The following is a 24285-nucleotide window of genomic DNA, read 5'->3' as shown; positions in this document are numbered from 1 at the left end:
TACAGTTTTAAATACCTCAATGGACCGTAAATGAAATCACACTACAAACTATCACCCTCATGCACTTAAGGAAACCACAAATATCATGGATATATTGGAACTAGTGGATATATGGAGGCTTAAATATCCTGACCTAGTGAGATATACTGTACATGGCGGAGGCTCAATCAAGCTAGTTGTGTAGTTTACCAATTAAATGGTCTGACGGTGAAGTGGACATACTCGGTTTTCATATCCCGAAATAAATCAATAATCTCACTACAATACATTTTAATAGAAAGTTAGCAAAAATAGATAAGATCTTGCTACCATGGAAAGGAAAATACCTGTCAATTTGTGGAAAAATGACCCTGATTAACTCCCAGTTTACCTTTTTGCTTATGGCCTTGCCTACACCTATTGACTTGTTTTTTAAATTATATGAGCCAAAAATTTAAAAGTTGGTTGCAATTTCAGTTTAATCCACCAGAAAAGACAGAACAAATATTACAACAAATATTATGGTTAAACTCTAATATACTAATTGATAATAAAAAAATAAAAATTGTTTAATCTTTGTAAAATATATCATAAATAGGATTGGTGGAGTTATGTCACACATGCAGCTAACAAAGATATATGGAAATGTCTGCTCTACTCAAAATTACAACCAACTAATTGCGGCATTACCGCAAAAATGGAAGAGGCAAGTGGAAGGGGGAGAAAGTAAGGAACTTGTCTGTCGGCCCTGCATTAAAGACCAAAATTGGTGAAAGAAAATTGTGATAAATAAAAAAGTATACCAGTTTAATTTAAGGACCAAAAAATTGACACTTGTGCCAAATAGATTACAAAATAGAGATTTTCGATGTACCGATTACATGGCACATGGTTTATGAACTGATACACAAAATGACGATGTATTCAAAACGTAAGAGTTTTTCAGTTTAAATTATTATACTGCAACCAATATAATGTTATACAGTGGGGAAAAAAAGTATTTAGTCAGCCACCAATTGTGCAAGTTCTCCCACTTAAAAAGATGAGAGAGGCCTGTAATTTTCATCATAGGTACACGTCAACTATGACAGACAAAATGAGAAAAAAAAATTCAGAAAATCACATTGTAGGATTTTTAATGAATTTATTTGCAAATTATGGTGGAAAATAAGTATTTGGTCAATAACTAAAGTTTCTCAATACTTTGTTATATACCCTTTGTTGGCAATGACACAGGTCAAACGTTTTCTGTAAGTCTTCACAAGGTTTTCACACACTGTTGCTGGTATTTTGGCCCATTCCTCCATGCAGATCTCCTCTAGAGCAGTGATGTTTTGGGGCTGTCGCTGGGCAACACGGACTTTCAACTCCCTCCAAAGATTTTCTATGGGGTTGAGATCTGGAGACTCCAGGACCTTGAAATGCTTCTTACGAAGCCACTCCTTCGTTGCCCGGGCGGTGTGTTTGGGATCATTGTCATGCTGAAAGACCCAGCCACGTTTCATCTTCAATGCCCTTGCTGATGGAAGGAGGTTTTCACTCAAAATCTCACGATACATGGCCCCATTCATTCTTTCCTTTACACGGATCAGTCGTCCTGGTCCCTTTGCAGAAAAACAGCCCCAAAGTATGATGTTTTCACTCCCATGCTTCACAGTAGGTATGGTGTTCTTTGGATGCAACTCAGCATTCTTTGTCCTCCAAACACGACGAGTTGAGTTTTTACCAAAAAGTTATATTTTGGTTTCATCTGACCATATGACATTCTCCCAATCCTCTTCTGGATGCACTCTAGCAAACTTCAGACGGGCCTGGACATGTACTGGCTTAAGCAGGGGGACACGTCTAGCACTGCAGGATTTGAGTCCCTGGCGGCGTAGTGTGTTACTGATGGTAGGCTTTGTTACTTTGGTCCCAGCTCTCTGCAGGTCATTCACTAGGTCCCCCCGTGTGGTTCTGGGATTTTTTCTCACCGTTCTTGTGATCATTTTGACCCCACAGGGTGAGATCTTGCGTGGAGCCCCAGATCGAGGGAGATTATCAGTGGTCTTGTATGTCTTCCATTTCCTAATAATTGCTCCCACAGTTGATTTCTTCAAACCAAGCTGCTTACCTATTGCAGATTCAGTCTTCCCAGCCTGGTGCAGGTCTACAATTTTGTTTCTGGTGTCCTTTGACAGCTCTTTGGTCTTGGCCATAGTGGAGTTTGGAGTGTGACTGTTTGAGGTTGTGGACAGGTGTCTTTTATACTGATAACAAGTTCAAACAGGTGCCATTAATACAGGTAACGAGTGGAGGACAGAGGAGCCTCTTAAATAAGAAGTTACAGGTCTGTGAGAGCCAGAAATCTTGCTTGTTTGTAGGTGACCAAATACTTATTTTCCACCATAATTTGCAAATAAATTCATTAAAAATCCTACAATGTGATTTTCTGGATTTTCTTTTCTCAATTTGTCTGTCATAGTTGACGTGTACCTATGATGAAAATTACAGGCCTCTCTCATCTTTTTAAGTGGGAGAACTTGCACAATTGGTGGCTGACTAAATACTTTTTTTCCCCACTGTATATATGGGGGATACAACCATCCCAGCTCTGCAGATTTTGCTGCGAAGAGACAGAATCATTAGATCATTTGTTTTGGTACTGTCCATATGTAGCTGGTTTTTGGTCGCAGGTTCAGCAATGGCTGAAGAATTGCAACATTTACCTGGAGCTAAAAGTCATAGTCAATCGATCAATTATATAATAACACTCTTAGCAAAAATTTTTATCTTTAATTTACAAGCTGTAGACTTTTGTGAAGTTTTGTGAAACATCACAGCACAGTTGAAAAATAATAATAGATAGATGGGAGTGGTTGAGTGGAGCTGATTAGTGGGACTAAAAATAACAAGATAACTAATGTAAAATATACTGTGTCTGTAAAATGTATATAGGTTCAGAATTATTGTGAAACTGCACAGTTGAAAAATATATGGCAAATAGAAATAAAACTGGATGGTCTGGATGGTCTTCAGAGATAGATGGGTGGGGTTGAGGGAAGGATGGGACTAAAAAAAACAAGCGATAACTATTGTAAAATATACTGTGTCTGTAAAATGTATATAGTATGTATAAGCTGGAAGTAGAAGCCTAAGTGTTGTTGTCCATTAGTTTACTCCACAATTCCACAAATTAACTTTTAAGAAGGCACACCTGTTAATTGAAATGCATTCTAGGTGACTACCTCATGAAGCTGGTTGAGAGAATGCCAAGAGTGTGCAAAGCTGTCATCAAGGCAAAGGGTGGTTATTTGAAGAACCTCAAATATAAAATATATTTTGATTTGTTTAACACTTTTGTGTTGACTACATGATTCCATATGTGTTATTTCATAGTTTTGATGTCTTCACTATTATTCTACAATGTAAAAAATAGTAAAAATAAAGAAAAACCCTTGAATGAGTAGGTGTGTCCAAATTTTTGACTGGTAGTGTATATATTTACACCAAATATATATGGGGGATTGGAAATGATGCAGACAATTACATTGATGGAAGCCACAATCTATCTGCAATGTTAAAGCTGATCTACCCGCTAAAAAAAAAGTTGTGGAGGCATTCTGAAAATGTTTGGTCTTCTTACCTTTGAAAACGTCTTTCCTCCTTTGAGCTCCTGCAATGACAAGAAGAAGCAGATGAAATGCCTGAAGCACAAACTCATGTGTGCTGCCAACACTTTCAGACGAAACACACTTTCTTTCCTTCTATAGTCTATTCTACAGTTTATGACATTAAGTGGGTAGGATTCCTATTTCAAGTGCATTCTAACACTAGGAGATTAAATAAATTAAAGGAAGGAACCGCTTGAAAACTTTGATTATAAACGATAATGTTAATCTTTTCATTCTGAATAATCTTACAGAATGTGATTTTAACAGTGGGCACTTCTATGCTACACTGGAAGAAAGGGTGCTTTATAAAACCACAACGTGTATAACTGAGACGTTAACAACAGTTTACATGCGATACATTATAGTGTCCCCACTCCCTACAGATGAACTGATCTGAGTTCTGATGGCCTCCATGTCATAGTAGCAGATACTGAGCTGTGTGATTCTAGCCACCCTGATCTCCAATCAGTCATTACTGATACAATAAAGGTAGATTCAAGTTTCACAATCCTCATATTTGCTAATACCATGGTAACGCCAAAGGGAGGAGTACTATAGGTCATCTGTAGCTTAGTTTGTAGAGCATGGCGCTTGCAACATCAGGGTTGTGGGTTTGATTCACCAGGGTTGTGGGTTCGGGGGACCAGTACAAAAGAAGTATGGAAATGTATGCACTCACTCCTGTAAATCGCTCTGGATAAGAGCGTCTCCTAAATTAGTCAAATGTACTGTAACTAGTATTGTCGCTAATGAGAGCATAAAGTAAACAACAAACAACATAAAAGAGTCCATAGAACTTTTACACTGTCTGCAACAGACATTGAAAAACACCTGTCAAAGTTGATCCAGTGTGTAGGTGTGTGAAAAGTCTACATTTACTAACATAAAAAGTTGGGAAGAAGGCTTCCATTAACAAGGTATGCTTTATACCAGAGTAACTACAGATTCATTGTCTTATAACAGGTTAATAATGTAACTATGAGGTACTTTTGAGACAGAGAGAGCTTGGGCAAAAAAGCCCAGAATAAGCATAACATTTTAAAAAGACACTACAGCAAGACAACTTTTTCTCACTGCATAGGCTGTTTTGCCTTAGGAAAATATCACCCCAATGCTGTCTACATGGTACCATTATTTGGTACGGTAAAACACTAGAGAATTTGATAGTACCATTATTTGGCAGGGTAAAACACTGGATAATCGACAGTACCATTATTTGGCAGGGTAAAACACTGGAGAATGGACAGCACCATTATTTGGCAGGTTAAAACACTACAGAATGGACAGTACCATTATTTGGCAGGGTAAATGACTAGAGCAGGGGTTGATGGGCGATGTAGTTACCTTGCGTACAGAGACCCTGCAGATGCATTGGTCCAGGACTCCAGTGGTGGGATTGGCACTCATTTTACAGACGAAGGAGAACTTCTTCTTCCAACGAACACAGTTCTGCTGAACCTCTTCCCTACAGACAGACAAAGATCATCCTCATGACCATCATCATCACTCATTATCCTCATACCATTATCATCGTCAATATTATCAGTTTCTCTAGCTCTGTTTTGGGCATCCCTCTGGCCAATGCTTACTGTACAGTACATAATCAAGAGCCAACATTCTGCTAATGTCTCATCGATCAAACATCTGATCTCAATACATTTTTCTGTTCCCAAAACTAGAATCTGTTACGAACACAGTGCACTAAGTTTTATAGACTTGACACTTTGACAGAGTTTTAAAAATGTTCGTTGTTTAGAAGAGGTGCAAGGTCGAATTGAGTTTGTGCACACGCGGACTTCACAGAGGTGGTGTTCCCTAACGGAAATATGCAAATACATGCTACAGAGTGCCAATAGGACCTCACTAGTTCGTGTTTGGCTTTGCCCACCTCCTTGCTTGTTCTGCCCATTAAGCTTCATTTGCTTACATTGTAAATGACACAGATTAACTATCTTGGGTTAGTTGTAAATATATTTGGCTGTAGTAAATGGACTATTACACACATCGGATACATTACACTGCCAAAGACAGAGTTCTACTGCTTGGAAAGCCCCTTACTGTCATGGAAACTCCCGGTACTGATGCTCATTCCGTTCACCAGCTCTGGAGGTCTATGTCACCGGTCTTCTAGGCGTCACTGACCTGGATCATTACCACCGACCCCGGACTGTCTTGTTTATTTACGCACACCTGGTTCCCATTTCCCCTGATTAGTATATGAATATACAGTACCAGTCAAAAGTTTGGACACACCTACTCATTCAAGGGTTTTTCTTTATTTTTACAATTTTCTATATGACTGCTGTAAAGCCACGGAAGAGGACCTGGGAAGAATAAGACTATAGTGTTACAGGACTGGGTCGCAGTTCCGGAGCAACCCACTAGGTGTCATCCTCCGACAACCTTAGGCCCCCCTCACTCACAGTTGGGACTAATCATCTTCATATTGGTGTCACCTGTGTCTCTCTGATTCACCTGTGTATTTATGCCCTCACTTCCCTGTGTTCTCTTGCTCAGTTTTCTCTGCTAGTTTCACTATGACAAGGTGCACTAATCAGTGTCTGATCGCGGGACGTATGGACAGGTACGTGAGAAGTGATTTACATTTACATAATTTAGCAGACGCTCTTATCCGACTTACAAATTGGTGCATTCAACTTATGATAGCCAGTGGGACAACCACTTTTCTTTTTGTATGGGGGGGTGGGTAGAAGGATTACTTTATACTATTCTAGGTATTCCGTAAAGAGGTAGGGTTTCAAGTGTCTCCGGAAGGTGGTCAGTGACTCCGCTGTCCTGGCATCGTGGGGGAGCTTATTCCACCATTGGGGTGCCAGAGCAGCGAATAGCTTTGACTGGGCTGAGCGGGAACTGTGCTTCCATAGAGGTAGGGGAGCTAGCAGGCCAGAGGTGGATGAACGTAGTGCCCTCGTTTGGGTGTAAGGTCTAATCAGAGTCTGAAGGTAAGGAGGTGCAGAAGTGTTCTCCGTGTTTATTTATTATTTCAGTCAGAGTTAGTATTTCGTATTGTCTGTTGTCAGCCTGTTTTTTTTGGAGACCTATGTGCTCCTCATTTGTTTTCGTGTGTAGTCCATTGTTTTGTATCCTGGTTTTTGGACCATCAGTAAAGATCCTTGTTTCACCAACTCTGCCTACTGTCTAACCTGCACCGCACCTGGGTCACACCTCACACCAACCCTTACACTATAGCTCGGGTAGCTCCGACTCTGAATCCGATGGCGCCTCCTGAGTGGCGCAGTGGTCTAAGGCACTGCATCGCAGTGCTAACTGTGCCACTAGATTCTGGTTCGAATCCAGGCTCTGTCGCAGCCGGCCGCGACCGGGAGACTCATGGGCGGCGCACAATTGGCCCAGCGTCGTCCAGGGTAGGGGAGGGGATGGCCGGCAGGGATGTAGCTCAGTTGATAGAGCATGGCGTTTGCAACGCCAGGGTTGTGGGTTCGATTCCCACGGGGGGCCAGTATAAAAAAAATATGTATTCACTAACTGTAAGTCGCTCTGGATAAGAGCGTCTGCTAAATGACTAAAATGTAAATGTAAGAGACAGAGGGTCCAGTTAGGAAAGTGCCTCGACTCAACCGAAGTCAACCAATCTCAACTGAACTTTAAGTCCTGTTGTTGAGTGTTATGTGTTGATGCTGTTGTATTTGTTTTTCTGTGGGTCCGAGTACAACCAACTATGGTCCACATACATTTAATTTATTTGTATTAATTAGACTAATTGAAATAAACAAATTGTATTTCCAAAAACCTACTTTGTCCTTGTGTTCCTAAGGCAAGATAAAAAAAATATTACCCCTGGAAAAACTTTAATGGTTGTACTGTGCTGCAACTTTGGAGACTACAGATTTACGGTGTGTGACATGAGTAAGTATTGCATTCTTACATAATATTAACATTGACTTAGTTCTGTCCTCCTATTCAACCTTGGACAAAGATAACTGAGTTACAACACACAGAAATAACAGATCCACACATGGACGAACAAACGCGCTTACACAAATGGGTGAACACACACACACTTTACCGTTCACAAGAAAGACCCACTGCATAACACAATGTACAGTAACTATCTATATAGTTTAATTGTACATATAGAAACAAAGCTTCATGTGCTGTAGAACACATACACACAAACAAAAACACACACAGACCGGTGTGCACCCCAAACACAGATGGAACACATCTGTCTCCAATCTAGGCTGCCAAAATGGAAAAGCCCCTGACAGATTCCAGGGAACATCTGGATACCCACATGAAAAAATACTACAGCTTACTATGGAATACTACAGTACTTACTATAGAATTCTATAGTAAATTGTAGTATACTGTAGAATACTATACTACACACTGTAGTTTCCCTCAATCATGTGTAGTACTTACTATAGAATGTTGTGGTATACTGTAGAATACTATAGTAAATACTACAGTAACGTCCGCAAAAACACTACAGTCCGCAAAAACACTACTACACTTTTTTAACTACAGTAAAAACTGCAGTATTTCTTTGCATATACCCTGCCCATTCCCCTCCCCCATATCGCAATTTGTGCCACCCATAAGTGAGAAACCTACATTCCAAGTATAGACCATACAGTGGGGGAAAAAAAGTATTTAGTCAGCCACCAATTGTGCAAGTTCTCCCACTTAAAAAGATGAGAGGCCTGTAATTTTCATCATAGGTACACGTCAACTATGACAGACAAATTGAGATTTTTTTTCTCCAGAAAATCACATTGTAGGATTTTTAATGAATTTATTTGCAAATTATGGTGGAAAATAAGTATTTGGTCACCTACAAACAAGCAAGATTTCTGGCTCTCACAGACCTGTAACTTCTTTAAGAGGCTCCTCTGTCCTCCACTCGTTACCTGTATTAATGGCACTTGTTTGAACTTGTTATCAGTATAAAAGACACCTGTCCACAACCTCAAACAGTCACACTCCAAACTCCACTATGGCCAAGACCAAAGAGCTGTCAAAGGACACCAGAAACAAAATGGTAGACCTGCACCAGGCTGGGAAGACTGAATCTGCAATAAGTAAGCAGCTTGGTTTGAAGAAATCAACTGTGGGAGCAATTATTAGGAAATGGAAGACATATAAGACCACTGATAATCTCCCTCGATCTGGGGCTCCACGCAAGATCTCACCCCGTGGGGTCAAAATGATCACAAGAACGGTGAGCAAAAATCCCAGAACCACACGGGGGGACCTAGTGAATGACCTGCAGAGAGCTGGGACCAAAGTAACAAAGCCTACCATCAGTAACACACTACGCCACCAGGGACTCAAATCCTGCAGTGCCAGACGTGTCCCCCTGCTTAAGCCAGTACATGTCCAGGCCCGTCTGAAGTTTGCTAGAGTGCATTTGGATGATCCAGAAGAGGATTGGGAGAATGTCATATGGTCAGATGAAACCAAAATAGAACTTTTTGGTAAAAACTCAACTCGTCGTGTTTGGAGGACTAAGAATGCTGAGTTGCATCCAAAGAACACCATACCTACTGTGAAGCATGGGGGTGGAAACATCATGCTTTGGGGCTGTTTTTCTGCAAAGGGACCAGGACGACTGATCCGTGTAAAGGAAAGAATGAATGGGGCCATGTATCGTGAGATTTTGAGTGAAAACCTCCTTCCATCAGCAAGGGCATTGAAGATGAAACGTGGCTGGGTCTTTCAGCATGACAATGATCCCAAACACACCACCCGGGCAACGAAGGAGTGGCTTCGTAAGAAGCATTTCAAGGTCCTCCAGATCTCAACCCCATAGAAAATCTTTGGAGGGAGTTGAAAGTCTGTGTTGCCCAGCGACAGCCCCAAAACATCACTGCTCTAGAGGAGATCTGCATGGAGGAATGGGCCAAAATACCAGCAACAGTGTGTGAAAACCTTGTGAAGACTTACAGAAAACGTTTGACCTGTGTCATTGCCAACAAAGGGTATATAACAAAGTATTGAGAAACTTTTGTTATTGACCAAATACTTATTTTCCACCATAATTTGCTAATAAATTCATAAAAAATCCTACAATGTGATTTTCTGGATTTTCTTCCCTCATTTTGTCTGTCATAGTTGACGTGTACCTATGATGAAAATTACAGGCCTCTCTCATCTTTTTAAGTGGGAGAACTTGCACAATTGGTGGCTGACTAAATACTTTTTCCCCCCACTGTATATTGTGTTCCCTACAGGTTATAGAAAAGAGCAGAAGCTCTGAACTATCCGTTCAGACCCCAGTCCTACCTACATACAGGTTATGGAAAATGTGCTCTTTTAGCATTTCTCCAGTAGGTTTCCTAAAGGAGAAAGCCTCCACTTCTATGTAAATTATAATAAAACACTTTAGTAAATACTATAGTAATGTCCTCAAAAACACTACAGTAAATACTACAGTATACTACAGTCTGCAAAAACACTACAGTAAATACTACAGTATACTACAATCTGCAAAAATACTACATTAATTACTGTAGTATATGGTAAACTGGTATTTTTTGTATGTAGTATACTGTTTTTTATTTTTATTATTAGGATCCCCATTAGCTGTTGCGAAAGCCGCTGCTACTCTTCCTGGGGTACACACAAAACATGAAACATGACATAATACAGAACATTAATAGACAAGAACAATTTAGGGACAGAGCTACAAACATTTAAAAACAGCACACATAGCCTACATACTGTATCAATACATACACAAAATATCTATGTCAAATAGAGGAGAGGCGTTGTGCCGTGAGGTGTTGCTTTATCTGTTTTTTGAAACCAGGTTTGCAATTCATTTAAGCAATATGAGATGGGAGTTCCATGCAATAATGGCTCTATATAATACTGTACGCTTTCTTGAATTTGTTCTGGATTTGGGGACTATGAAAAGACCCCTGGTGACATGTCTGGTGGGGTAAGTGTGTGAGAGCTGTGCGTAAGTTGACTATGCAAACAATTTGGAATTTTCAACACATTAATGTTTCTTTATAAAAAGAAGAAGTGATGCAGTCAGTCTCAACTCTTAGCCAAGAGAGACTGGTATGCATAGTATTTAAATTAGCCCTCTGATTACAATGAAGAGCAAAACGTGCCGCTCTGTTCTGGGAAAGCTGCAGCTTAACTAGAGCTTTCTTAGCAGCAATTGACCACATGGCTGGACAATAATCAAGAAAATACAAAACTAGAGTCTGCAGGACTTGCTTTGTGGAGTGTGGTGTCAAAAAAGCAGAACATCTCTTTATTACGGACAGACCTCTCCCCATCTTTACAACCATTGAATCTATATGTTTTGACCATGACAGTTTACAATCTAAAGTAACACCAAGTAATTTAGTCTCCTCAATTTGTTCAACAGCCACACCATTTATTACCAGATTCAGCTGAGGTCTAGTGCTTAGGGAATGATTTGTACCAAATACAATGCTCTTGGTTTTAGAGATGTTCAGGACCAGTTTATTACTGTCCACCCAATCCAAAACTGACTGCAACTCCTTGTTAAGGATTTCAGTGACTTCATTAGCTGTGGTTTCTGACACGTACAGTACCAGTCAAAAGTTTGGACACACCTACTCATTCAAGGGTTTTTCTTTATTTTTACTATTTTCTACATTGTAGAATAATAGTGATGACATCAAAACTATTAAATAACACATATGGAATCATGTAGTAAGCAAAAAAGTGTTAAAATCAAAATAGATGTTATATTTGAGATTCTTCAAATAGCCACCCTTTGCCTTGATGACAGCTTTGCACACTCTTGGCATTCTCTCAACCAGCTTCATGAGATAGTCACCTGGAATGCATTTCAATTTGAATCATCAGCATACAAGGACATACAAGCTTTGTTTTAATGCCAGTGTCATGTCATTGGTAAAACTAGAAAAGAGTAGAGGGCCTAGAGAACTGCCCTGCGGTACACCACACCCTACATGTTCGACATTAGAGAAGCTCCATTAAAGAAAGCCCTCTGAGTTCTATTAGATACTGCTGAATCCACAATATGGCAGAGGTTGAAAAGCCATAAAACATACGTTTTCTCCACAACAGGTTATGGTCAATAATATCAAAGGCTGCACTAATATCTAACAGTACAGCTCCCACAATCTTCTTATTATCAATCTCTTGCAACCAATCATCAGTCATTTGTGTCAGTGCAGTACATGTTAGGTTCCCTTCTCTATAAGCATGCTGAAAGTCTGTTGTCAATTTGTTTACAGAGAAATATCATTGTATTTGGTCAAACACAATTTTTTCCAACAGTTTGGTAAGAGCTGGCAGCAAGCTGATTGGTCTGCTGTTAGAACCAGTAAAGGCCGCTTTACCACTGACTTTGGCTTCCCTCCAGGCCTGAGGACAACCACATTCCTCTAGACTCAGATTAAAGATATGACAGATAGGAGATGGCCATAAAGTCAACTAGCATCCTCAGTAGCATTCCATCTAAGTTGTCAATGCAAGGAGGTTTGTCATTATTGATCGATAACAATAATTGTTCCACCTGTCCCACACTAACTTTACAAAACTCTGACTTACAATGCTTTTCCATTATTTGTTTTTTATGCATGAATACGATGGCTCACTGTTCGTTGTTTGCATTTCCTGCTTAAGTTTGCCCACTTTGCCAATTAAGTAATCATTAAAATAATTGGCAACATCAAATGCTTTTGTGATGAATAATCCATCTGATTCGATGAAAGATGGAGTTGAATTTGTCTTTCTGCCCATCATTTCATTTAAATTATGCCATCATTCTTTATATCATTGTTTTTAGCTTCATAATACAGTTTCTTATTCTTTTTGTTAAGTTTAGACATATAATTACTCAATTTGCAGTAAGTCGGCCAGTCAGATGTAGAGCCAGACTTATTAGCCACTACTTATGCCCCATCTCTTTCAACCATATAGTTTTTAAATTACTCATCAATCCATGGAGCCTTAACAGTTCTAACAGCCTGTCACGATCGTCAGGGAGAGACCAATGAGCAGCGTGATGAATGAACATGATTACTTTATTAAATTAAAGCACGAACAAAACAACAAACGACTCGTAACGTCCACGGTGACAAAGACCGAACACGGAACAAAAACCCACAAACCCAAAGGGAAAAACATACAGTTTAAATATGGCTCCCAATCAGAGACAACCAGCCAACCGCTGACACTCGTTGCCTCTGATTGGGAGTCACTCAGGCAAAACATAGAATTCAACAAACTAGAACCCCCAACATAGAAATAAACACATAGAATGAACACACCCTGGCTCAACATAATGAGTCCCAGAGCCAGGGTGTGTGTCACGGTTTCGGCCGAGGCGGCTCCTCCTCCTTGTTCGGGCAGGTTTCGCCGGTCGTCGTCTCCGGAGTACTAGCTGCCACTGATCTATGTTTCTTGGTTGATTGGTTTTGTCTGTTAGTCACACCTGTTTTGTGTTATGTCTCATTTAGCACCCTATTTAGTTTCCTTGTTGTTAGTTTAGTGTTGTGTGTAATTGTTCTTGTCGTGTTGCTGTAGTTTGTGTCGGTTCGCTATTTTCATAGCTTTTCCTCCTTGGTTATAGGAGAGTTTGTTCGCACCTGTTTGTGCGCTCGCATTTTTACGCCTGTGTGCGTTCTTTTGCCTCCGTGCTGTTTTGGATTACTTTGTGTTCTCAAGTAAATTCTTGTTGGACTTATCCTGTGCTTCCTGCGCCTGATTCTACACCACACCGTTACACAGTACCCTGACAGAAAACCCCACCTAAACGAGACCAAGCAGCGTTTCCAGGAGTTGGATGACGAGTGGTGGAGACAGAAGAGCGAAGGTTGGGAAAGGACTATAGAGGCCTGGTCCACGGGGAGGAGAGACCCCCAGAAAATTTTTAGGGGGGGGCTCACGACGTCGGGGCAGCAGGAGTACGGGTTAGAGGAGTGCAGTAGGTTGGCAGAAAGGGCCGCCAGGTTAAGGGGGCCACTGGTCACGAAGGGGAAGGAAGGTGTGGAGGCACGGCGAAGGGTACTGGGGTGTGTTACCAGTCCGGTCCGGCCCGTTCCTGATCCCCGTGTAGGGCCAGGGGTGTGTGTCCTCAGTGCGGTCCTGTCTGTTCCTGTTCCTCGCATGGAGCCTGTGGTGCGCGCCGCCAGCCCGACTCGGTCTGTTCCTGCTCCCGGCACCAAGTCTGTGGTGCGTTTCGTCGGCCCTGTCCGGCCCGTGCCTGCTCCCCACACCAAGCCAACGGTGTGCGTCGTCAGCCCAGCTCGGCCTGTCCCTGCTCCACGCACCAGGCCCACGGTGTGCGTCGTCAGCCCAGCCCAGCCGGTCCCTGCTCCACGCACCAGGTCCACGGTGTGCGTCGCCGGCCCAACCCGGCCTGTTCCTGCCACTCGCACCAAGCCAAGGGTGCGAGTCGTCATCCGGATTCAGCCTGTTCCTGCCACTCGCACCAAGTCAAGGGTGCGAGTCGTCAGCCGGATTCAGCCCATTCCTGCTACTCGCACCAAGCCAAGGGTGCGAGTCGTCAGCCGGATTCAGCCCATTCCTGCTACTCGCACCAAGCCAGGGATGCGAGTCTTCAGCCTGGTGAGGCCTGTTCGGCTCACGCACCATGCAAAGGGTGCGTATCGTCTGCCAGGTCCGGTCCATTCCTGCCTCACGCGCCAAGCCAGGGGGTGCGCGTCGGCAGTCCTGATCCAGCTAACTGGGTCAGATCGGACTGGGGGCACTACGGGGGGATTGTAGTAGGGTGGTGGTCAAGCCCGGAGCCGGAGCCGCCTCCGAGGAGCAACACCCACCCAGCCCTCCCCTATTTGGAGTGTAGGCGCGGTCGGAGTCCGCGCCTTTAGGGGGGGGTACTGTCACGCTCTGGCTCCGGGACTGTGTATTTTGAGCCAGGGTGTGTTCATTTGGTTGTGTTTGGTATTGGTTGTGTTGTATTTGGTTGTGTTTTCTTGTCTAGTCGTGTGACTCCCAATCAGTGGTAACGAGTGTCAGCTGTCGGCTCGTTATCTCTGATTGGGAGCCATATTTAAACTGTCTGTGTTCACCTTGTGTTTGTGGGTTTTTGTTCTATGTTCAGTCGTTGTCACTGAGGACTTCATGATCGTGTTTTGTTTTGTATTCTCGTGTTTCACAATTAAAGTAAATATGTTCGCTACCAACGCTGCGCTTTGGTCCTACTTCATAGACGATCGTGACAGTGTGACACAGCCAGTTTCTTAACAGGTGCATGTTAATCAATAATTGGAAGAAGCAATTGAATAAATTCATCAAGTGCAGCGTCTGGATGCTCCTTATTAATCACTTCAGACCAACAAATATTTTATCATCATCATCCGCAGAGATTCCAAGATGGCGTAGCAGTGCGGTCGTGTTCTCTTGTGTGTCCATGTAAATAGCCAGTTTTTTGTATTTTTTTTGTATTTTACGTATATATTTCCCTATCACAATTTTCATCCTTCTACTAAATATACTTTCCTGCAACCCGCCTCACTCAATGTAGAACGGATTCTATTATTTACTCACCTTTATCTAGAATCTCCAGTTGAAACTAGCCAGCCAGCTAACTAGCTAACTAGCTACTTGCTATTAGCCACCGTTAGCGGTTTTCACCCAGAACATCGGATTTTCTGCCGGAATAACTGAATCACTGGACCTTAACACCGGATCGCAACTAGCTAGCCGCAACCGAATGGATGTCGAATGGATGTTGCTGTAGGCTAATCACCACTGCCCCCGAAGCAAGCATCAGTTAGCCTTGAGCTAGCCTCGAGCAGGCCCATATCCCGGCTATCTACCTCTCTGTCTACCGGACGGGAGTAGCCAGCTAACCAGCTAACTAGCTACTTGCTATTAGCCACCGTTACTGTTTTTCACCATTGTCCGTGGTCTGCACTACCTACCAGCCAGCTCTAGCCTGGACTATTATCGGCCAGTCTGCACTGTCTGCACAGCGCGTTATCGACCCAGAACCTATCGGATTTTGTGCCGGAATCACTGAATCACTGGACCTTTAACACTGGATAATCGCAACTAGCTAGCTGCAACCAAATTAATGTTGTTGTTGGCTAATCAGCCTTGAGCTAGCCTTAAGTCAGGCACATCTCCCGGCTATCTACCTCTCTGTCAACCAGACGGGACCTCCTAGAGTTGACACGGAGCCCCGCCGATCCATCACGACTGGTCTGCCGACGTAATCGTCTGTGGTTTCAACAGGCTTCCCGTTGCGATGACCACGAAGATCCATCTGCTAGCCCCGGCCCGCTAGCACACGCAAACGACAGCCGTGCTTCCTGATCGCTGTGCTGTAGTTCCAATTCGAACTGCTCTCGGACTCACATATTGCTGTTCACTGGACCTTATGATCACTCAGCTGCACAGCCGATGCCTGCTGGACTGTTCCTTTACACGGTACCCTGTCCTGTTTATCTGTTTAGCCTCAGCCCAAACTTTATCGTCATTACCAGTTGTTGTCTTAGCTCTCTCTAATAACACCTGTGATTGCTTTATGCCTCTCTCCCATGTCAATATACCTTGCCTATTGCTGTTCCAGATAGTTCTTATTATACAATTTCACTGTAGAACCCCAAGTCCCTCTCAAACTGCCTCAAATAGTTCCTTTGTTCCACCCCCCATACACGCCGAGACCGGCTCAATCGGTGCCTCCAGTGATGCTATCTCTTTCATTGTTACCCAACGCTTAGGTTTACCTCCACTGTACTCATATCCTTGTCTGTACATAATGCCCTGAATCTATTCTACAACGCCCGGAAATCTGCCCCCTTTATTCTCTGTACCCAACGCACTAGAAGACCAGTTCTTAAAGCCTTTAGCCGTATCCTTATTCTAGTCCTCCTCTGTTCCTCTGGTGATGTAGAGGCTAACCCAGGCCCTGCAGCCCCCAGTATCACTCCTACTCCCCAGGAGCTATCATTTGTTGACTTCTGTAACCGTAAAAGCCTTGGTTTTCTGCACGTTAACATCCGAAGCCTCCTTCCTAAGTTTGAGTTATTCACTGCGTTAGCACACTCCGCCAACCCTGATGTTCTAGCAGTGTCTGAATCCTGGCTTAGGAAGGCCACCAAAAATTCAGAAATTTCCATCCCCAACTACAACATTTTCTGTCTAGATAGAACTGCCAAAGGGGGTGTAGTTGCAATCTACTGTAGAGAGAGCCTGCAGAGCTCTATCATACTATCCAGGTCTGTGCCCAAAGAGTTTGAGCTTCTACTTCTAAAAATCCACCTTTCCAGAAATAAGTCTCTCACTATTGCCGCTTGCTACAGACCCCCCTCAGCCCCCAGCTGTGCCCTGATTGCCCCCCATTTATCCTCACAGTTCGTACTGCTTGGTGACCTAAATTGGGATATGCTTAACACACCGGCCATCCTACAATCCAAAATACAGTCAGGGAAAAAAGTATTTGATCCCCTGGTGATTTTGTACGTTTGCCCACTGACAAAGACATGATCAGTCTATAATTTTAATGGTAGGTTTATTTGAACAGTGAGAGACAGAATAACAACAACAAAAATCCAGAAAAATTTTATAAATTGATTTGCATTTTAATGAGGGAAATAAGTATTTGACCCCTCTGCAAAACATGACTTAGTACTTGGTGGCAAAACCCTTGTTGGCAATCACAGAGGTCAGACGTTCCTTGTAGTTGGCCACCAGGTTTGCACACATCTCAGGAGGAATTTTGTCCCACTCCTCTTTGCAGATCTTCTCCAAGTCATTAAGGTTTCGAGGCTGACGTTTGGCAACTCGAACCTTCAGCTCCCTCCACAGATTTTCTATGGGATAAAGGTCTGGAGACTGGCTAGGCCACTCCAGGACCTTAATGTGCTTCTTCTTGAGCCACTCCTTTGTTGCCTTGGCCGTGTGTTTTGGGTCATTGTCATGCTGGAATACCCATCCACGATCCATTTTCTCACCCAAGGTTCTCACCCAAGATTTGACGGTACATGGCCCCGTCCATCGTCCCTTTGATGCGGTGAAGTTGTCCTGTCCCCTTAGCAGAAAAACACCCCCAAAGCATAATGTTTCCACCTCCATGTTTGACGGTGGGGATGGTGTTCTTGGGGTCATAGGCAGCATTCCTCCTCCTCCAAACACGGCGAGTTGAGTTGATGCTAAAGAGCTCAATTTTGGTCTCATCTGACCACAACATTTTCACCCAGTTCTCCTCTGAATCATTCAGATGTTCATTTGGAAACTTCAGACGGCCCTGTATATGTGCTTTCTTGAGCAGGGGGATCTTGCGGGCGCTGCAGGATTTCAGTCCTGGGCTGATTCCTCACCGTTCTCATGATCTTTGCAACTCCACCAGGTGAGATCTTGCATGGAGCCCCAGGCCAAGGGAGATTTACAGTCTTTTGTGTTTCTTCCATTTGCGAATAATCGCACCAACTGTTGTCACCTTCTCACCAAGCTGCTTGGCGATGGTCTTGTAGCCCATTCCAGCCTTGTGTAGGTCTACAATCTTGTCCCTGACATCCTTGGAGAGCTCTTTGGTCTTGGCCATGGTGGAGAGTTTGGAATCTGATTGATTGATTGCTTCTGTGGACCGGTGTCTTTTATACAGGTAACAAGCTGAGATTAGGAGCACTCCCTTTAAGAGTGTGCTCCTAATCTCAGCTCGTTACCTGTATAAAATACACCTGGGAGCCAGAAATCTTTCTGATTGAGAGGGGGGTCAAATACTTATTACCCTCATTAAAATGCAAATCAATTTATAACATTTTTGACATGCGTTTTTCTGGATGTTTTTGTTGTTATTCTGTCTCTCACTGTTCAAATAAACCTACCATTAAAATTATAGACTGATCATGTCTTTGTCAGTGGGCAAACGTACAAAATCAGCAGGGGATCAAATACTTTTTTCCCTCACTGTAGATGCCCTCAATCTCCCACAAATTATCAACGAACCTACCAGGTACAACCCTAAATCCGTAAACATGGGCACCCTCATAGATATCATCCTGACTAACTTACCCTCTAAATACACCTCCGCTGTCTTCAACAAGGATCACAGTGATCACTGCCTTATTGCCTGCGTCCGTAACGGGTCCGCGGTCAAACGACCACCCCTCATCAATGTCAAACGCTCCCTAAAACACTTTAGCGAGCAGGCCTTCCTAATTGACCTGGCCCAGGTATCCTGGATGGATATCGATCTCATTCCGTCAGTAGAGGATGCCTGGTTGTTCTTTAAAAGTAATTTCCTCTCAATCTTAAATAAACATGCCCCATTCAAAAAATTCAGAACTAAGAACAGATATAGCCCCTGGTTCTCCTCAGACTTGACTGCCCTTGACCAGCACAAACATCCTGTGGCGTACTGCATTAGCATCGAATAGCCCCCGCGATATGCAACTTTTCAGGGAAGTTAGGAACCAATATACACAATCAGTTAGGAAAGCAAAGGCTAACTTTTTCAAACAGAAATGTGCATCCTGTAGCACTAACTCCAAAAAGTTTTGGGACACTGTAAAGTCCATGGTGAATAAGAGCACCTCTTCCCAGCTGCCCACTGCACTGAGGCTAGGAAACACTATCACCACTGATAAATCTACAATAATCGAGAATTTCAACAAGCATTTTGCTACGGCTGGCCATGCTTTCCACCTGGCTACCACTACCCCGGCCACCAGCTCTGCACCCTCCGCTGCAACTTGCCCATGCCCCCGCTTCTCCTTCACAGAAATTCAGACAGCTGATGTTCTGAAAAAGCTGCAAAATCTGGACCCCTACAAATCATCTGGGCTAGACAATCTGGACCCTTTCTTTCTAAAACTAGCCGCCGAAATTGTCGCAACCCCTATTACTAGCCTGTTCAACCTCTCTTTCGTAACGTCTGAGATCCCCAGAGATTGGAAAGCTGCCGCGGTCATCCCCCTCTTCAAAGGGGGTGATACTCTAGATCCAAACTGTTACAGACCTATATCCATCCTGCCCTGCTTTCGAACGTTTTTGAAAGCCAAGTTAACAAACAGATCACCGACCATTTCGAATCCCACCGTACCTTCTCCGCTATGCAATCCGGTTTCCGAGCTGGTCATGGGTGCACCTCAGCCACGCTCAAGGTCCTAAACGATATTATAACCGCGATCGATAATAGACAGTACTGTGCAGTCGTCTTCATCGACCTGTCCAAGGCTTTCGACTCTGTCAACCACCGCATTCTTATTGGCAGACTAAATAGCCTTGGTTTCTCAAATGACTGCATCGCCTGATTCACCAACTACTTCTCAGATAGAGTTCAATGTGTCAAATCGGAGGGCCAGTTCTCTGGACATATGGCAGTCTCTATGGGGGTGCCACAGGGTTCAATTCTTAGGCCGACTCTTTTCTCCGTGTATATGAATGATGTCGCTCTTGCTGTTGGTGACTCTCAGATCCACCTCTACGCAGACGACACCATTTTGTATACATCTGGCCCTTCATTGGACACTGTGTTAACAAACCTCCAAACAAGCTTCAATGCCATACAACACTCCTTCAGTAGCCTCCAACTGCTCTTAAACACTAGTAAAACTAAATGCATGCTCTTCAATCGAACGCTGCTGGCACCCGCCCACCCGACTAGAATCACTACTCTCGACGGGTCTGACCTAGAGTATGTGGACAACTACAAATACCTAGGTGTCTGGTTAGACTGTAAACTCTCCTTCCAGACTCACATTAAGCATCTCCAATCCAAAGTTACATCTAGAATCGGCTTCCTACTTCGCAACAAAGCCTCCTTCACTCATGCTGCCAAACATGCCCTCGTAAAACTGACTATCCTACCGATCCTTGACTTCGGCGATGTCATTTACAAAATAGCCTCCAACACTCTACTCAGCAAATTGGATGTAGTCTATCACAGTGCCATCTGTTTTGACACCAAAGCCCCATATTCTACCCACCACTGTGACCTGTACGCTCTTGTTGGCTGGTCCTCACTACATATTCGTCGCCAAACCCACTGGCTCCAGGCCATCTATAAATCACTGCTAGGCAAATCCCCGCCTTATCTTAGCTCATTGGTCACCATAGCAACACCCACCCGTAGTATGCGCTCCAGCAGGTATATCTCACTGGTCATCCCCAAAGCCAACACCTCCTTTGGCCACCATTCCTTCCAGTTCTCTGCTGCCAATGACTGGAACGAATTGCAAAAATATCTGAAGCTGGAGACTCTTATCTCCCTCACTAACTTTAAGCATCAGTTGTCAGAGCACCTTACCGATCACTGCACCTGTATACAGCCCATCTGAAATTAGCCCACCCAACTACCTCATCCCCATATTGCTATTTATTTTGCTCATTTGCACCCCAGTATCTCTATTTGCACATCATCTCTTGCACATCTATCATTCCAGTGTTAATACTCATTGTAATTATTTTGCACTATGGCCTATTTATTGCCTTACCTCCATAACTTGCTACATTTGAACAGACTGTATATATATTTTCTGTTGTATTTTTGACTTTATGTTTTGTTTTACCCCATATGTAACTCTTTGTTGTTGTTTTTATCACACTGCTTTGCTTTACCTTGGCCAGGTCGCAGTTGTAAATGAGAACTTGTTCTCAACTGACTTACCTGGTTAAATAAAGGTGAAATAAAAAAATAAAAATAAATAAGAGTTACAGCAAAATCTTTTGTATGATCTCTTATACACTATTTTAGGCCCAGCTTTTGGAACCTTGGTTCTCCTAGATCATTGCATCCAATGGGTACGGATACAGCTTTAGAACAGAGTTCTACAGTATTAGAAAAAATTTGCTTAATACATCTTGTTCCTGTTGTGTTTGTAAACACCCTGGTAGGTTGATTAATTACCTGAACCAGATTACAGGCACTGGTTACAGTGAGAAGCTTCCTCTTGAGCGGACAGCTTGGTGAAAACCAGTAAATATTTAGGTCCCCAAGAAAGTAGACCTCTCTGTTTACATCACATACACTATGAAGCATTTCACACATGTTATTTAGATACTGACTGTTGGCGCTTGGTGGCCTATGGCAACACCCCAAAACAATAGGCTTTAGGTGAACCTGCAGCCACAGTACTTCAACAACACTTGACATGATATCTTCTCTAAGTGCCTTCGGAAAATATTCAGACCCACTTTTTCCACATTTTGTTACGTTACAGCCGTATTCTAAAATTGATTAAATTGTTTTTTTCTCTCATCAATCTACAAACAATACCCCATAATGACAAAGCAAAAACTGAAATATCACATTTATATAAGTATTCAGACCCTTCACTCAGTACTTTGTTGAAGCACCTTTGGCAGCGATTACAGCCTTGAGTCTTCTTGGCTATGATGCTACAAGCTTGGCACACCTGTATTTGGGGACTTTCTCCCATTCATCTCTGCAGATCCTTTCAAGCTCTGTCAGGTTGGATGGGGAGCGTTGATGCACAGCTATTTTCAGGTCTCTCCAGAGATGTTCAATCAGGTTCAAGTCCGGGCTCTGGCTGGGCCACTCAAGGACATTCAGAGACTTGTCCCGAAGCCACTACTGCGTTGTCTTGGCTGTGTGCTTATGGTCGTTGTCCTGTTGGAAGGTGAACCTTAACCCCAGTCTGAGGTCCTGAGCACTCTGGAGCAGGTTTCCATCAAGGATCTCTCTGTACTTTGCTCCGTTCATCTTTGCCTCAATCCTGACTAGTCTCCCAGTCCCTGCCGCTGAAAAACATCCCCACAGCATGATGCTGCCACCACCATGCTTCACCGTAGGGATGGTGCCCGGTTTCCTCCAGACTTGACGCTTGGCATTCAGGCCAAAGAAATCAATCTTGGTTTAATTCAGACCAGATAATCTTGTTTCTGATGGTCTGAGAGTCTTTAGGTGCCTTTTGGCAAACTCCAAGTGGGCTGTCATGTGCCTTTTACACAGGAGTGGCTTCCGTCTGGCAACTTTACCATAAAGGCCTAAAAGGTGGAGTGCTGCAGAAATGGTTGTCCTTCTGGAAGGTTCTCCCATCTCCACGGGTGGACTCCAATCAAATTGTAGAAACATCTCAAGGATGATCAATGGAAACAGGATGCACCTGAGCTCAATTTCGAGCCTCATAGCAAGTGTGAAAATACCTATGTAGGTATTTTTTTTTGGGGGGGGGGGTTTAATACATTTGCTAAAATTTCTAAAAACCTGTTTCCGCTTTATCATTATGGGGTATTGTGTGTAGATTGCTGAGGAAATTGTTTTATTTAATCCATTTTAGAATAAGGCTGTAACTTAATAAAATGTGGAAAAAGTCAAGGGGTCTGAATAATTTCCAAAGGCACTGTATATTTACATTTTAGATATTTAGCAGACGCTCTTAACCAGAGCGACTTACAGTTAGTGTATACATTATTTTTTATACTGGCCCCCCGTGGGAATCGAACCCACATCCCTGGCGTTGCAAATGTTTGCAACGCCATGCTCTACCAACTGAGCTACATCCCTGCTGGACATTCCCTCCCATACCCTGGACGACGCTTGGCCAATTGTGCGCCGCCCCATGGGTCTCCCGGTCGCGGCCTGCTACAACAGAGCCTGGATTCGAACCAGGATCTCTAGTGGCACAGCTAGCACTGCGATGCAGTGCCTTAGACCACTGCGCCACTCGGGAGGTATATATAGCAATTCCTGTCTCTTCTATCTACAGTATGTTTTATCCTTATATTGCTACTGCTGTATCATCAAAGGAATTATCTAAGTGAGTCTCAGAAATGGCTAATGTATGAATGTTATACACTGCTCACAAAAATTAAGGGAACACTTAAACAACACAATGTAACTCCAAGTCAATCACACTTCTGTGAAATCAAACTGTCCACTTAGGAAGCAACACTGATTGACAATACATTTCACATGCTGTTGTGCAAATGGAATAGACAACAGGTGGAAATTATAGGCAATTAGCAAGACACCCCCAATAAAGGACTGGTTTTGCAGGTGGTGACCACAGACCACTTCTCAGTTCCTATGCTTCCTGGCTGATGTTTTGGTCACTTTTGAATGCTGGCGGTGCTTTCACTCTGAGTGGTAGCATGAGACGGAGTCTACAACCCACACAAGTGGCTCAGGTAGTGCAGCTCATCCAGGATGGCACATCAATGCGAGCTGTGGCAAGAAGGTTTGCTGTGTCTGTCAGCGTAGTGCCCAGAGCATGGAGGCGCTACCAGGAGACAGGCCAGAACATCAGGAGACGTGGAGGAGGCCGTAGGAGGGCAACAACCCAGCAGCAGGACTGTTACCTCTGCCTTTGTGCAAGGAGGAGCAGGAGGAGCACTGCCAGAGCCCTGCAAAATGACCTCCAGCAGGCCACAAATGTGCGTGTCTGCTCAAACGGTCAGAAACAGACTCCATGAGGGTGGTATGAGGGCCCGACGTCCACAGGTGGGGGTTGTGCTTACAGCCCAACACCGTGCAGGACGTTTGGCATTTGCCAGAGAACACCAAGATTGGCAAATTCGCCACTGGCGCCCTGTGCTCTTCACAGATGAAAGCAGGTTCACACTGAGCACATGTGACAGACGTGACAGAGTCTGGAGACGCCATGGAGAACGTTCTGCTGCCTGCAACATCCTCCAGCATGACCGGTTTGGCGGTGGGTCAGTCATGGCATGGGGTGGCATTTCTTTGGGGGGCCGCACAGCCCTCCATGTGCTCGCCAGAGGT

General features: G+C 43.5%; 1 protein-coding gene and 1 non-coding gene across 3 annotated transcripts in view; one reads left to right on the top strand and one right to left on the bottom strand.

Moving 5' to 3' along the window:
- The window catches only part of LOC121541426 (protein FAM102A-like), a 75144-nt gene that overhangs the window by 19838 nt on the left and 31021 nt on the right, over positions 1 to 24285 (bottom strand). For both annotated transcript variants that reach the window (XM_041850425.1, XM_041850424.1), the window contains exons 3-4: positions 4977 to 5097; positions 3605 to 3634 (exon numbers count right to left, since the gene is read on the bottom strand). In XM_041850425.1, coding sequence (XP_041706359.1) covers positions 3605 to 3634; positions 4977 to 5097 — 151 coding nt within the window. The remainder of the gene's footprint in view (positions 1 to 3604; positions 3635 to 4976; positions 5098 to 24285) is intronic.
- On the top strand, positions 9918 to 9970 carry LOC121542238. The gene has a single exon (XR_005995847.1). It is a non-coding gene; the product is annotated as a U7 small nuclear RNA (small nuclear RNA).

This window comes from Coregonus clupeaformis, chromosome 27, assembly GCF_020615455.1.
Source record: "Coregonus clupeaformis isolate EN_2021a chromosome 27, ASM2061545v1, whole genome shotgun sequence".
Lineage (NCBI taxonomy): Eukaryota > Metazoa > Chordata > Actinopteri > Salmoniformes > Salmonidae > Coregonus > Coregonus clupeaformis.
Note: the sequence above shows the minus strand (reverse complement) of the source record. Positions and strands in the feature narration are given on the sequence as shown.